The sequence below is a fragment of the Scaptodrosophila lebanonensis genome, unplaced genomic scaffold (genome assembly GCF_003285725.1).
Source record: "Scaptodrosophila lebanonensis strain 11010-0011.00,11010-0021.00 unplaced genomic scaffold, SlebRS2 tig00000080-arrow-pilon, whole genome shotgun sequence".
Lineage (NCBI taxonomy): Eukaryota > Metazoa > Arthropoda > Insecta > Diptera > Drosophilidae > Scaptodrosophila > Scaptodrosophila lebanonensis.
Genome location: NW_022060561.1, coordinates 5,349,765 through 5,363,030, shown reverse-complemented (window position 1 = coordinate 5,363,030; position 13,266 = coordinate 5,349,765). Strand labels below are relative to the sequence as shown.

Sequence of the window (13,266 nt, the reverse complement as noted above, 5' to 3'; positions counted from 1 at the left end):
GAGTTACTTGAAATGTTTTTACTAATTTTCACGAGTACGAGTACTTTGAGATGGAACTCTGTCGATACTACTGATTGCTTCTGTTTAGTGCTGTGTTGATTTCCGTATGGAATTTATTTAATAAAGATATAAATATTCGAATATAATCACGTTATCCTTCTATAGTAAATAAAATTTAAAGAACTTTAAGGCTCTAGAAATATATTTTTCAAAGATTCTTTGAGCGTGTAGTATGTATGTACGTTGGTATATCGATTTCGGAATTGTTATCGCTAATATCGAGTGAGCTGGAGTAATCCAAAGATGGCGTTGTTTTTTGTTTTTATTTATGGAATCTGCTCTTGAATATGCTCCCGAAGTCTATATCATGTTCATACATGCATGTATATATACATTAGTTCCAAGATCTGGTATGTATATACGTCTTATCGATATGCATATGCGTACATAAAGCTAGTATTGACATAACCATAACCCACATTAAACACGTCAACGACTGCCACTGTAAAACTGCGGCTGCCAGGTAATAGTATTAAATACTAAACATAGGTGTATTAGTTGCCCACATTATGTTTATTTAATATGCAGGTATTGAACAATAAGCATGTGTTATGGCCACAAAATCAACAGCAACAACAACAGCAACCGCAAGCACAACAACAACAACTGCCAGGGAAATTGAAACGGCAGTCAACAGGAAACTTTCCACTGCATCTACTGGGGCGACAGGAGCCTCAGCAAAAGCGCCTAGTTGGCACACCTGTTACTATTGCACCCGCGAAAATTTCAATAGCATTGGAGAGTTTGTAAAGTGAGTTCTTTTAATATGGGATATCCATATGAAATCCGCCTAATTATATACTTTTGCTTCTCAGTCACTTGCGCAGTCGACACTGCACCCGCGAGGGTGGCTCGTTTGTCTGCCGTTATGGTTTTAATGGCGTGTGTGCCTCCCTGCCCTTGGACGGGGTCTCCGATCGAGACTACGATGCGCACGTGTCCAAATACCACGTTAATCAGCAGACGCGAGAAATGCCGCCTGAATGGTGCGTGTATTCAGCAGCACAAAATTTGCCCGCCGTGCTCAATGACCCGTCGCGGGGCAAGCAAAGCAATCTCTTCACAAAAAAATGGGGCGAACACTTTGTGGAGCGAGCACCAGTACCACCTACAGTGCATTTGCCAGACATAACACATGCTGACTTTGCAACCTATTTGTCCAGCATAGGCAAGCGTTATCGATGGCATGAGAGACGCCAGCAGCAACAGGAGCAGCGGTCTCTGGTAACAGCGACAGCAGAGACAACAACACCAACACATCTTAGCGCTGTGCCGGAGATTTTTCTGAAGGCGCAACTGCAGCTCCACCATGCACCTACCTTCGCGCAAGTATTTCCCGGCTACATGCAGCATTCCAGCAGCAAGGAAGCCAATGGCACAACTTCGACGACGGCGCAGCGTCAACAAACAGGTCGGCTGCTGCAGGAACAGCTCTCACACTATCTAGACATTGTGGAGGTAATGATTGCCCGACAAGTTTCGCAAAAGTCGGCTGCCTTCTTTCATGCTATGACCACACAACATGCTATTATGGCTGAAATGCAGCAGGCAGCGGAGCAAGTGCGTCAGCTTCGCATGGCGCTCTCCCAGCTGCATGGCAATGCGGTAGTAGACAGCTTTCGAGTTTTACGATATGCAGAGCGGCGTCAGCATTACAGCGAGACGCTGGACAAGCTTCGCCTTATGGCCACTGTGCACAAGACGCAACCGATGCTGCAACTGCTCCTGGGAACACAGGACTATGTAGCAGCATTAGATCTAATTGGTACCACGCAGGAGATTTTAGCAGCCGAGCTGATCGGCGTACATTGCTTTAAGCATTTGCCTATGCAGCTGCACGAGATGGAAAAGCTAATTGATAAAATGCTGAGCACAGAGTTTGAACGCTACGCGGCTACAGATCTAAACAGACCACTGGCTTCTGATGGGCGAGAAATGGAAACGGATAGCGTCTGCGCCGAAGAAGACAAACTGGTGGCCATTGTCATGGGCCTGCTGCGGAAGCAAAACTTTAGCTTTGTGCACGCCTATCAGCAGGAAGCCATGGCGACCATGCGGGCCATTATCAAGCAGCTGCTGATTGAGCTGCTGGAACGCAGTGATATGGATCTGTCATTGACTGGTGCCGGCGAGCAAGCACAAAATTTGACCCTGGACGAATGGATTGCGTTACTACAGGCGGCGAGCAAAACGTTGCGCGCTGTGCTTGAGCGTATCAAAGCAGTAGTTTACATAATGCAGCAGACAACGGATGCAGCAGCGGGCATGGGCATCAGTAGGACCGTTAATGCCGACAATGCCGAGCATGCAGTCAATCTCATTGATTCGGAGGCCTTCCTCAGTCAGGCGCATCACACACAGGTGCGTGCCCAACTGCAGCAATTGCTTCAGGCTGTTTGCCACTATTGTCATGAGCGATGTGCCAACATTGTGACACCGCAGAGCCTGGAGCAGAGTATAGCTAACATGGACCAATTGCAGCAATTGACGGAAATAGTTCAGCAGTTCAGTAAATTCACGGAAACCATCTGTGGAGTGGCCAGTGTGCCGCTACAACTTGCACTCAAAGTGCAGGTATCGCGTTATGCCCAACGTTTTCATGCCGAACGTAAGCAGAAACTGGGGCTGTTGTTGGATCAGGAACGATGGCGTCAGGTTGATGTGCCTCAAGAACTGCAGCGTATGGTGGAGCGTATGCAAAGCGGCGACTACACAGAGCCAAAGGAGGATGCTCTGTTAAGCAATGGTCATGGCTTGAATGGAACTAACCCCGTGCTGCTGCTCGAGAGCAAACAAACCTATACGCTGGTCAGCGCTGCTCTGTTGCTTATTCAAATGCTGTATATGTATGGCTGCCAGGTACAGAAGTTGCCGCTGCTGGCCAGCTACCATGGACGCAATGTGGTGGACCTGTTGCGCACTTTTAATTCGCGCAGCTGTCAGCTTATTATTGGAGCGGGTGCCATGCGTGTGGCCGGCCTTAAGACAATTACCTCCACCAACTTGGCCCTAGTGTCCCGTGCCCTGCAGTTGGTTCTGTGGCTGTTGCCGAAGCTCCGTGAACATTTCCAGGCGTTAGATGCCTCCTCGGTGAGCGGCTACGATGCCATCGAAAAGGACTTCCATGGCCACATTAAGGAAATTGAGCTCAAAATTCACGGCATCGTATCGGAACGTGTAAGTCAACAGTTGCTGGCATGGGAAGCCCGACCACCAATACCTTCGCAAACATTTCGCAACATCTCGAGGCATCTTGTCAAGCTTCATGAGGCCATAGCAGGAGTGCTGCCGGAGCCTCAGATACATGCCATCTATGCGGTGGTGCATCGCAATTTCAAAGACAAGCTGCGAGAGCAGCTCCTTAAGCATAACATCAATAACAACGGGGGACCACAGCATGGAGTGGTCACATCAGAGCTGACATTCTATATGGAGACACTACGCACACTGAGGGCGCTGCCCGCGGAGCAGCTTAACGATGATATACACGACCAGATTTGGTTGCATTAGAAAATGCGGGATTATGTGGTTACTTGGCATCTTTCAAGGAGGGGACTGTGGGCAGTGCCGTATTATTCCATTGCAAAACGATTTGGATAAATCGTTAGCAATATGTTTTAGTGAAGTTTAAAAAATTTTCCTTGTTGTTTTTGTGTTTTTATTTATTTAATTTTAATATTTTTTGCAAAATGTACATTATGCAAGTCTTAAGTTGCTCTTAACATTCAGCTAGTAAGCATAAAGTTTAACTAAAATTAAAAATAAACTCCAAGTTCATATATATAGTATAATACAAAATTGGTTTTTGTGTTCCAGTCCGGTAGATATAAAAAGTAATTTTCTCCTTTATATGGTTGCATCATAATTATAAACAACAGTAAGTATTTCAACATATGAAAAGAATCTTTTTTAAAATAAATTGGTTCCTAACGGATGATCTGGTCCGCCTTTATGAGAAGCGTCGTTACTAAGTTTAAAAAAGTGCTTTTTATTAAGCATATCACTCGAAAACTACGAAAAAAAAACCAACAAATATCTCACAAAATTACATACAATAAAAAAATAATACAAAACAAATGTAACATTCAATTATTTGGTTCCATTTTTATAATTGAAAGTTTATAAGAATTTGATATACATAAGTACTAACCCCATCTATTATCCATTCTATTAGGTATCAGTAGTTCCTATTTGGCAATGGAACATTACATTTACATCATTATTGTGTGAAAGGTTTAAATATATATTACATTTTGTGGAATGTGTTCAATTTATTTGGTTTTTTGATTCTTTAAATTGGAAATTAGTTTTCAAACCTTATTTACATTGCTTCCCAAATTTAAAAATGTTAACAGGTATGGCAAGATTAATACATACTACTGTTAACTGACTAATGTACTTAGAAATATAACAATAAAAGTACACGTAAAGGTCATCTGAATATCTCCATACTCTTAACTTACAGTAAATATTTCTTAGAGTATTTTTTTATACTACACTTTTGAAGCATTCCTCGATACCGATAAGCAATCACCTATCGATAGGCTTCTTTTTTTGGTGAATGTTCCCTCACCTCATCCCTAATCTTGATGACGTTTTTTCACGCATTGTATTTTGTTATGTCCGCCTTTGCCAGTGCATCCCCTGTCGTTACGCCGGCTAGCCATCGGCTCAGGGTCAGATTCGACCGCGACAGGGGTGCGGCAGACCAACAATGAATTTATATTTTTTTATCAAACACACCTACTCATATTGTCGGCTGAGGGACGCCTGTGGAATTTGGGTGGAGTTGTGGCTACTTTGGTGTCATGTAGCCGCGTGGCCCTCCCTACCTTGAGCCGGTTTTGGCATTTTGTTGCCGGCTCCCTTCAACATGCTTGCTTTGGTTTCCCTTCTGCTCCGGGACTTTAGTCACCCCATCTCACCCCATAAATGGATTCTACTCCAGACTCATTTTCAAATTTTAAATTTTATTACAATAAAAATATATTCGGGTATTTAGGCCATTGAGTTTTGGGACGCTGCAGTTTGTTGGCTCTTTGTGCCTATTTATCTTATTCGATTTTCGAACCTCCTAACCTACCTATACTCGAGTATGTGGTTATGAGGGGTGTAATGATATGTAATGACAAGGAGATAAACAAAAAAAAAAAACTGCGCCGCTCCAATACACATTCCAACCTCTTTTGCTTATATTAGACTTTATACATTTTCTTTTACTTTTCTTTTTTTTTTATGTTCTTTTTTCTTAAGTATACATTTGAATTTTTGTTTACAATATGGTTACTTGTTTGGTGTTGTGTTTCTGTTTAATGTTTTATATTATGTTGTGAATGGTTTGGGCTATGTGTGTAACAGAAAATTGTTAATTGTTTTGTGTGTTGTTTTTTTGTTTTGTATTTTACATTATGTGGCTATGGGCGTGTGTGTATTACAATATGGTTAAATGTTTGGGTGTTGTGTTTCTGTTTAATGTTTTATATTATGTTGTGAATGGTTTGGGCTATGTGTGTAACAGAAAATTGTTAATTGTTTTGTGTGTTGTTTTTTTGTTTTGTATTTTACATTATGTGGCTATGGGATGAATGTGAGTCTGAGTGCTATGGAAATTCGGTGTGTGTTTGAATATGGTGTATGTGAACATGTATGGAGTGTATATAAAGGAGTGTGTGGTGTATATAAAATTTTGTGTTCTATGTTTGAGCGGAATATGTGTGAGTATTTAGTTGAATTTTGTGTTATATGCTGCACTGGTGTATGTGAGATGGCTATGTATATGTATGTAGGGTGTATATAAAATTTTGGTTCTATGTTTGAGCGGAATGTGTGTGAATATTTAGTATTTTAATGTTGAAGGGTACTTAGCCCAGACTTCCAGTTGCATGGAAATTGGCCTGACTTCCGCTAGGGCCGAGGTCCGGCCTAAGACCCAGTACTGCCGGTCGGTGCTGACCCGCGCACAGCGCACTTCCCAGAACGCCCGCAGTTACTGCTACTCCTCTGCCTATGAAGCCTCGCTGGTGTATATCCCAACCCTCCTGTCGTCACTCCGGTGTTTGAATATTGTCTTCCGCTTATTTTGTCTCTTTTTTTGTTTTTTCCCGCAATAGCACGTGTCTCTCGCTCACTGTCCACAATTGATTTTTTTTCTTCCCTAAGGCCACGACTTGCCATTCCCCCGGAATTGCTATTTTACCCACTTTGCAACCCTCCTAATTGGTAGCACTGGTCCTCACCCCTCACGCACGAGTACTTGTTATCGGCCCGCTCCAGCTGCCAATCGCGCGAGTTGCCACTCCTTTTGTCCGACGACATTTGTGGTTTCCCAATACTGCCGCGCCGCACATAACACCACACTCCGGTTTTATTTTGGTGCCAAACGGAAGAAACGGGAGTGAGAAGCGCCGCGGTTCTTTCTCTGCCCAACGTAGGCCACCGCCCACACCCTGAGATGGGTCTCTCGGTCTACCGACGAACAAAGCCGGGCCTTAGCTATTGCTTTAAATCTTTGGCGTGGAAGACTCCCAACCGACGCCCGTGCATGTCCTCCAACTCGTACAGGCTGTTGCCCACGCTGCTCCGGACACGGCATTTCACATACTTGTGGCACAGCTTCGCGTTCACGTTGTCCTTAAAACGACTGAGGACAAAGTTTCGCCTGTAAATCTCCTGGCCAGGTACGTACGCTACCATCCTCGCACGCTTATCGTATTGCCGTTTCGCCTTTTCATATGCCAGGTGGACACTCTGCTGTACCTCATCCCGCACTGCCTTCTGCTGATCCGATCTGGGCAACATGCGCAATTCCGCATCCTCCAGCGCCCCCAACTTGCGTGCCAGCTTGTAATCCTTCCCGCTGGTGAACATGTGCTGCCCAAACAAAACGAAATACGGGGACGTGCCGATGCTGCCATGGATAGCACTGCGTGCTGCACACTGCACGTCCGAGAGCTTCTCGTCCCACTTCGTGTGGTCGCCCTGTACATATGTCCTGATGGCCGCTAACACTGTCTGGTTCACGCGTTCCGCCGCATTCGCCTGTGGGGCATAGTTCGCCGTGCGTACGTGGGTGATGCTCAGCCCCTGCAGGAACCCCGTAAATTGGTTGGCCACAAATTGCTTACCGTTGTCGGTATGGACGGTTTCTGGGACTCCAAATGCCGAAAACACCTCCTCCTGCAGAAACCGGACCACTGCCGCCGCTGTTGCTTTTGGCATCGCTCGCAACCACACGAATTTGGACAGATGGTCAAGAACAACCAGAATGGTGGTATTCCCTCTCCTGGACCTCGGATACGGCCCTAGAAAATCCAGATGCAGCCTCTGCATTGGTCGGAGCGATACGGTTTCGGCGCCCATTACCGGCCTCGCTAATTGCGTGCTGTGCTTTGTTGCTTTGCACGTTTCACAGCCGGCAACGTACCTCCTCACCTGTGCCACCATCCCGGGCCAGAAAAAAAACTGCCTGAGCCGTTCTATGGTCCTCTTCATGCCCCCATGCATAGCCGCGTCGCTCTCATGGGCCTGCTGTATAAGGGCTGCGGACACAGGACGCGGTACCCAGAGCTTCCAGGAAAATTCCTCTCGCTCGGGCCGCGTGAACTGCGCCCGCTTATACAACAGCCCATCCTCCACGCGTAAATCCGGAAATAGCTCCGCGTTCTCCCGCACTTGCTTCAGCCGCTCGGTATACTCCGCACCTTCGAACTCGGTTGTCTCGAAATCAAAAAAATCAACTTCCTCCAGTTCGAAAGGCCGTGAGAGGGTATCGGCTACAATATTTTCCTTGCCTTTCCGATGCTCAATATTAAAGTCGAACCTCTGCAGGGCCAACGACCACCGCGCTAATCGACCGTCCAACTCCTTCAATGACATCAGCCACCGCAGGCTGGCGTGATCAGTCACCACCTTAAACGGCATCAATTCAACGTACGGCCGGAATCTTTCGACCGCTTTTACTGCAGCCAGGCATTCCTTCTCGGTGACACTATAGCTCAGCTGAGCGCCCCGAAGCTTCGCTGAAAAAAAAGCTATCGGCCTTTCGGCCCCGTCTGCATCGAGTTGGAACAAAACCGCTCCTATGCCCGCTTGGCTCGCGTCACATTGGATCACGAACGGCTTCCGAAAGTCTGGATGCACCAACACTGGCGCGCAGGTGAGTGCCCCTTTCAACTCCTGAAATGCCGCAACCGCTTCGCCCGATAATTGGAACTTTCCTTTCCCTTTCAGGCAGTCCGTTAACGGCGCGGAAATCGTGGAAAAATTCCGAATGAAACGCCTATACCAGCCAGCGGTCCCCAAGAATCGGCGGAGCTGCTTTGCGCTGGTCGGCAAGGAAATCGCCCGAATCGCCTCGACCTTCTCTGGATCCGTCCGCAACGCACCATCGCCAACCACAAACCCCAGATACTTCAAGTACTTGTAGCAGAACTTGGATTTTTTTAAGGAAATCGTCAAATTGGCTACTTTCAAAGCACTTGCCACGTCCAGCAGCACCTTGCAATGATCCTCAAACGTTCTGGATATTATGAGAAGGTCGTCCAGGTACACGAATACATGGCTTCTCAAACGCTGGGGAATCACCTTATCCATCACCCGGCAAAGGCGCTGCGCCGCATTGCACAACCCGAACGGCATGGCCTTAAATTGATACAGTGGCCTTCCTGGTATCGTAAACGCGGTGTACTGCCGGCTTTCCTGATCCAGTTCGATCTGCCAAAAAGCATGCTTTAGATCCAGGCTGCTGATGTAAATGGTATCCTCCACTCGGCTCAAGATCGACTCAATGCTCTGGAGTGGGTAAGCATCCTTCACCGTGAGCTGATTTAGCTTTCTCGCGTCTAAGCACAACCGGTTCTTTCCAGGCTTCCTCACCAAAGTCACTCGGTTGCTCCATGGACTCTCACTTGGCTCGATAACCCCTAGCCGAAGCATCTCGTCGACTTCTGCAAACAATAGCGCCTGCACTGCCGGCGACACGGGATAAAAACGCTCTTTCACTGGCAGTGCCCCCTCCGTCAACTGAATGTGGTGCTGCTCCACTGGCGTCCTACCCAGACCGTGCTCCTCGAAGGATCTGAATTGGGCCACGACTCGCTGTAACTTCTCCTGTTGCCACGCCTCTAAATCGTGTGGCTCCGTTGGCGTACTCTTTCCTAAGCGCTCCTCCTCCAACTCAGCCACGTGCTGTCCTTCGTCCACAGCCGGGATCACATTCGGAGCCAAACCGAACCTGCGCCAAAAATCCACGCCCAGATAAAGCGGTTGGCACAACGACGGGCAAACGTGGAATACCATTTCCGACTCTGTTCCGTTATACCTAACGCGCGCCATCACGCTGCCAATAATGCAATGTGGCGCGCCGCCGGCTGTCCTTACCGCGGATTTGTTTTCGCGTACCACCAAACCTAGTTTTCGGACCGACTCTATGGCACCACTTCCCAGCAAGCTCACCGACGCCCCGGTATCCAACAGACCGGTAAATTCTCTGCCTTCAATCGCTACCGTAGCATATGGGCGGCTGTCGGAACGACATGCAGAATTCACCGCGGCACACACCGCCTGGCGTTTCTGTCGGCGTTCGCGGTGTCTCCTACGCGCCCGCAAGGATGTCTTCGACGCCCCTCTCGCATCCGGTTCGTGCTGGCTACCAAATATGCGGTTCCTGGCTACTTCATAGTCGCGCTGACGCTGCTCCAAGGGTTTCCGCTGCGACCATACTTTCTTCGGTGGGACTGCCTGGTTGACTTTATATATCTGTGAGTAAATATGACTAACGGTACTATCCTTATCGCTACTAATTCCTATCCTAACTACTGTATCATCGGAGGTACGCGTTTCACCGTCTACCGAGAGTGCGACTCCTCCGGCTGCGTCGGACTCCTCTCCGAGTTTCCCGGACGGCATTTCGGGCATCTTGGCAGCACCACGCCTGGCTGTCCGCATTTGAAACAAAACATATTGCGCACCGCCGACTCGCAATCGAAATATGTATGCCCTGGTTGTGCACAATTCCAACACTTGAGATTCGAGCGGCTCCCACCAGTTTCATGTGGCCTATATACCGCCTCCAAATGCTCCAGTTGGCCGCCTTGTGTACCTTCTGCTACCACGTCCAGCTCGTGTACTCGATGCTGCTCTCGCTGCTGCCCGTAGTTGGTACTGGCTGAGGGCCGCGCCCAACGCGTTGCCAGCATCTTTTCGGCGTCTTGGCACTCCTCTCTCAGCTTCTGCAGATTAGTTATATTCATCGGATAGATGACCCTAGACACGGTGTCTTTAATATTTGTCTTTATCACCTTAATAAGGTCATAATCCGAAAATGGACACACCAACCGAGAACGCAACACCAGCATCGCCTGAATATACTCTTCTATGCTCTCGCCATGCCGCTGCTTCCGCTCCCTCAGCTCCTGCTCTCGTTCAAACTCCGATCTTCGAGTCTGAAATTGCTGCTGCAGCCCATATCGGAGATTCGGCCAGTCCGGCACGCCCGAGGTACGTATGTACATCCAATACCAATCTTTCGCTCTCCCGTTCACCAGGCAGTGGAAGTCTCGCAACACGTCGGCCCAGGGCACCTGATACAAGGACTGCAAATGCTCCAATCGAAATATAAACTCTGCCACCGGCATTCCTTTGGTTTCGCCATCAAATACAAGGCCCCACTTTCTGATGTGGACGACGTCGGGCCGGGAGTCTCCCATCGTGGTTCGCCTTAATGGCCTGTGCACGTCAGGGCCCAAATCGCGCATCCACGGATCGGCTGAGAACTGCCGCTGCTCCACATGTGCCCGCTGTTCTGCCTCTAAAGTTCGGTTGTCGACGAACAGGTGAGTCGGTGCTGCAGCTGCTGGTCTACTACTTACAAAATCTCTTTCTTTCTCTGCCGGCTCGTACCCGCCTAAGGCTGGCCGCTGCATTTGCGCGTGAGCTCGCTCTGGCCTGCCCACCGGCGCCTGTGCTACAGACGGAGGCGCGCTATGCGTTCTCTCCTGCCTCAGCGCTGCCACTGCCTCATTAATCTCGCGCATGAACGACAGCATGCTGGCCTGCATCGTCTCTCGAATGGCCTCTACTTCTGACGACAACGATGCGCGATACGTCTCGTGGGCCTGTGCTAATGCCACGTTGATCGCTGACCGAATTTCGCTTGGCAGCGCAGACTCGGCTCTGCCACCCTGCTCTTCACCGCCATAGTCACGCGCGCGTGCGCCGGTTGTTGCTCCGGAACTGTTCGGAAATTCATCCCCGAATCCTCGGAACGCTGCCTCGTTTACACTCGGCGGCGATGCGTCATCATGGAGTGCTTCTGCTGGCTTGCCCGCCTCACTCAATCCTACGTGAGGAGGAGAGTCCAAGTGAACCAATGGCCTATTTCTAATAAACTCCTGACTCCGCCTGACCTTCCGGGTAACATTCGGGTCAAGATTCATTTCTCAGTACCTTGTTAATCCAAACCAAAAAAAAACCACTGCTAGTACTCGGATCCGTACCCGCCGATTATAATATCAAAAAAAACTATATCTATATTATAAACGAGCAAACTCCGAATAAATAAATAGATCGGTCCACTCGTATGTATGTGTTTTCTTAAATGATAAGCGGGGATAATATCCTTAGCTAAGTACCCGTTGGATTATTTAATCCAATCAAATGCTTATGTATATATATATAGGAATACCATCAAACACACAACCAAAAAAAAGAATAAATAAATAAGAATAAATAAATAAGAATAAATAAATAAGAATAAATAAATAAGAATAAATAAATGAGAATAAATAAATGAGAATAAATAAATGTATACCAAAAGACTTAACAAAAAAAATACTAAGTGAAAAAAATTACTCCAAAAAAAAACAAACTAACGATAAGTTGAACTTCAAATTCCCGCCCTATGCACAGACCTGCTAATCTGTGCCAAAATACCCTGTCGATACTTATTAATATCGATGGTTCAGCCCAGGAACAGCTGTGCTTGACCGGGACCATTCACAATGGACTCCCCGTCTATTGATAATTTATTTGCTGCTACGCAAATAAATAAATAAAAGGTAATTAATACACTAACTGACAATAGCATAAATCAAAACAATCTTTCTTTACTCTCACAGGCTCAACACTAGACATGTAAGGGTGAGATGAGGATCCTCAGTATGACGCTGCACCACGGCACGCAGTCACTGTAGAAGGTAAACAACCAAAACAAACACATATGTATCGCACGCTTTACACCACCCAATTTCTTCCAGGCGCCTACTAAAAACTCAAATCTTGCTCGGGCTATGGCGAATTGCTGCTCCTATGCTCTGATACGTAGGGCAACGATGCTCCTTCCGCTTGGGACAGGACATGGACCTACTACGCAACCATTCATAAGAACTACCAAACAACCACAAAAAAAAACGGTAACTAACACAAAAAAAACATAAGGCAACTATACTATTCTTTACTTAACACCTGACAGACATTACTCTCTATCTTTCCAGCCTCAGAGCACCCTGTAGGGCAACAATGAGTGGGCACCAAGACTCCTCACGGACCTGCTACACTCGCTCCTTCGCTGCGCCTATTCTGCTGGTTACCAACCTACACCGCGCTGTAAGAAAGATGCAACTGCGGCAACGATGGGCTGAGCCCTAGTGAAGCTCACCCACGGACCTGGCAGTTGCACCGTTTCCCGCCGGCTCAGGGGCCGCCAGCAGCTATTGCTGTTGAAATTTACATGTAAACCTAAATAAAGAATACAAATCAACACAAAAAACAAACAACAAGACTCTGGCTTTTAACTTCGCTTCGAACTGGGGCAACATTTGCTAAAATGTAGACCCAGGTGTATTTATATTGGGCGCCATCTTGTTATGTCCGCCTTTGCCAGTGCATCCCCTGTCGTTACGCCGGCTAGCCATCGGCTCAGGGTCAGATTCGACCGCGACAGGGGTGCGGCAGACCAACAATGAATTTATATTTTTTTATCAAACACACCTACTCATATTGTCGGCTGAGGGACGCCTGTGGAATTTGGGTGGAGTTGTGGCTACTTTGGTGTCATGTAGCCGCGTGGCCCTCCCTACCTTGAGCCGGTTTTGGCATTTTGTTGCCGGCTCCCTTCAACATGCTTGCTTTGGTTTCCCTTCTGCTCCGGGACTTTAGTCACCCCATCTCACCCCATAAATGGATTCTACTCCAGACTCATTTTCAAAT

At 47.4% G+C, this 13,266-nt stretch overlaps 1 protein-coding gene and 1 long non-coding RNA gene across 3 annotated transcripts; both read left to right on the top strand.

The window, feature by feature from the left end:
- The first annotated feature begins 290 nt into the window (after window positions 1-290).
- Window positions 291-4,137, top strand: LOC115625967 (vacuolar protein sorting-associated protein 54). 2 transcript variants are annotated; one of them, XM_030521210.1, is made up of 3 exons: window positions 291-410; window positions 589-811; window positions 876-4,137. In XM_030521210.1, the coding sequence occupies exons 2-3, from the start codon at window positions 612-614 to the stop codon at window positions 3,568-3,570; spliced, it is 2,895 nt and encodes a 964-aa protein (XP_030377070.1). In that variant the 5' UTR covers window positions 291-410; window positions 589-611; the 3' UTR covers window positions 3,571-4,137. The 2 variants fall into 2 exon arrangements, with proteins under 2 accessions (XP_030377070.1, XP_030377069.1); XM_030521209.1 differs by having other exon boundaries at window positions 322-523.
- A 7,860-nt stretch (window positions 4,138-11,997) lies between these two features.
- LOC115625786 lies at window positions 11,998-12,830 on the top strand. Its single transcript, XR_003995551.1, has 4 exons — window positions 11,998-12,116; window positions 12,177-12,254; window positions 12,315-12,470; window positions 12,552-12,830. It is a non-coding gene; the product is annotated as an uncharacterized LOC115625786 (long non-coding RNA).
- Window positions 12,831-13,266: the final 436 nt, after the last annotated feature.

Excerpts from the sequence above, each read along its gene's own strand:
- LOC115625967 (XM_030521210.1), top strand. The coding sequence starts at position 612 with ATGGCCACAAAATCAACAGCAACAACAACAGCAACCGCAAGCACAACA. Across the intron at positions 812-875 it reads AGCATTGGAGAGTTTGTAAA|TCACTTGCGCAGTCGACACT; the intron begins GTGAGTTCTTTT and ends TTTGCTTCTCAG.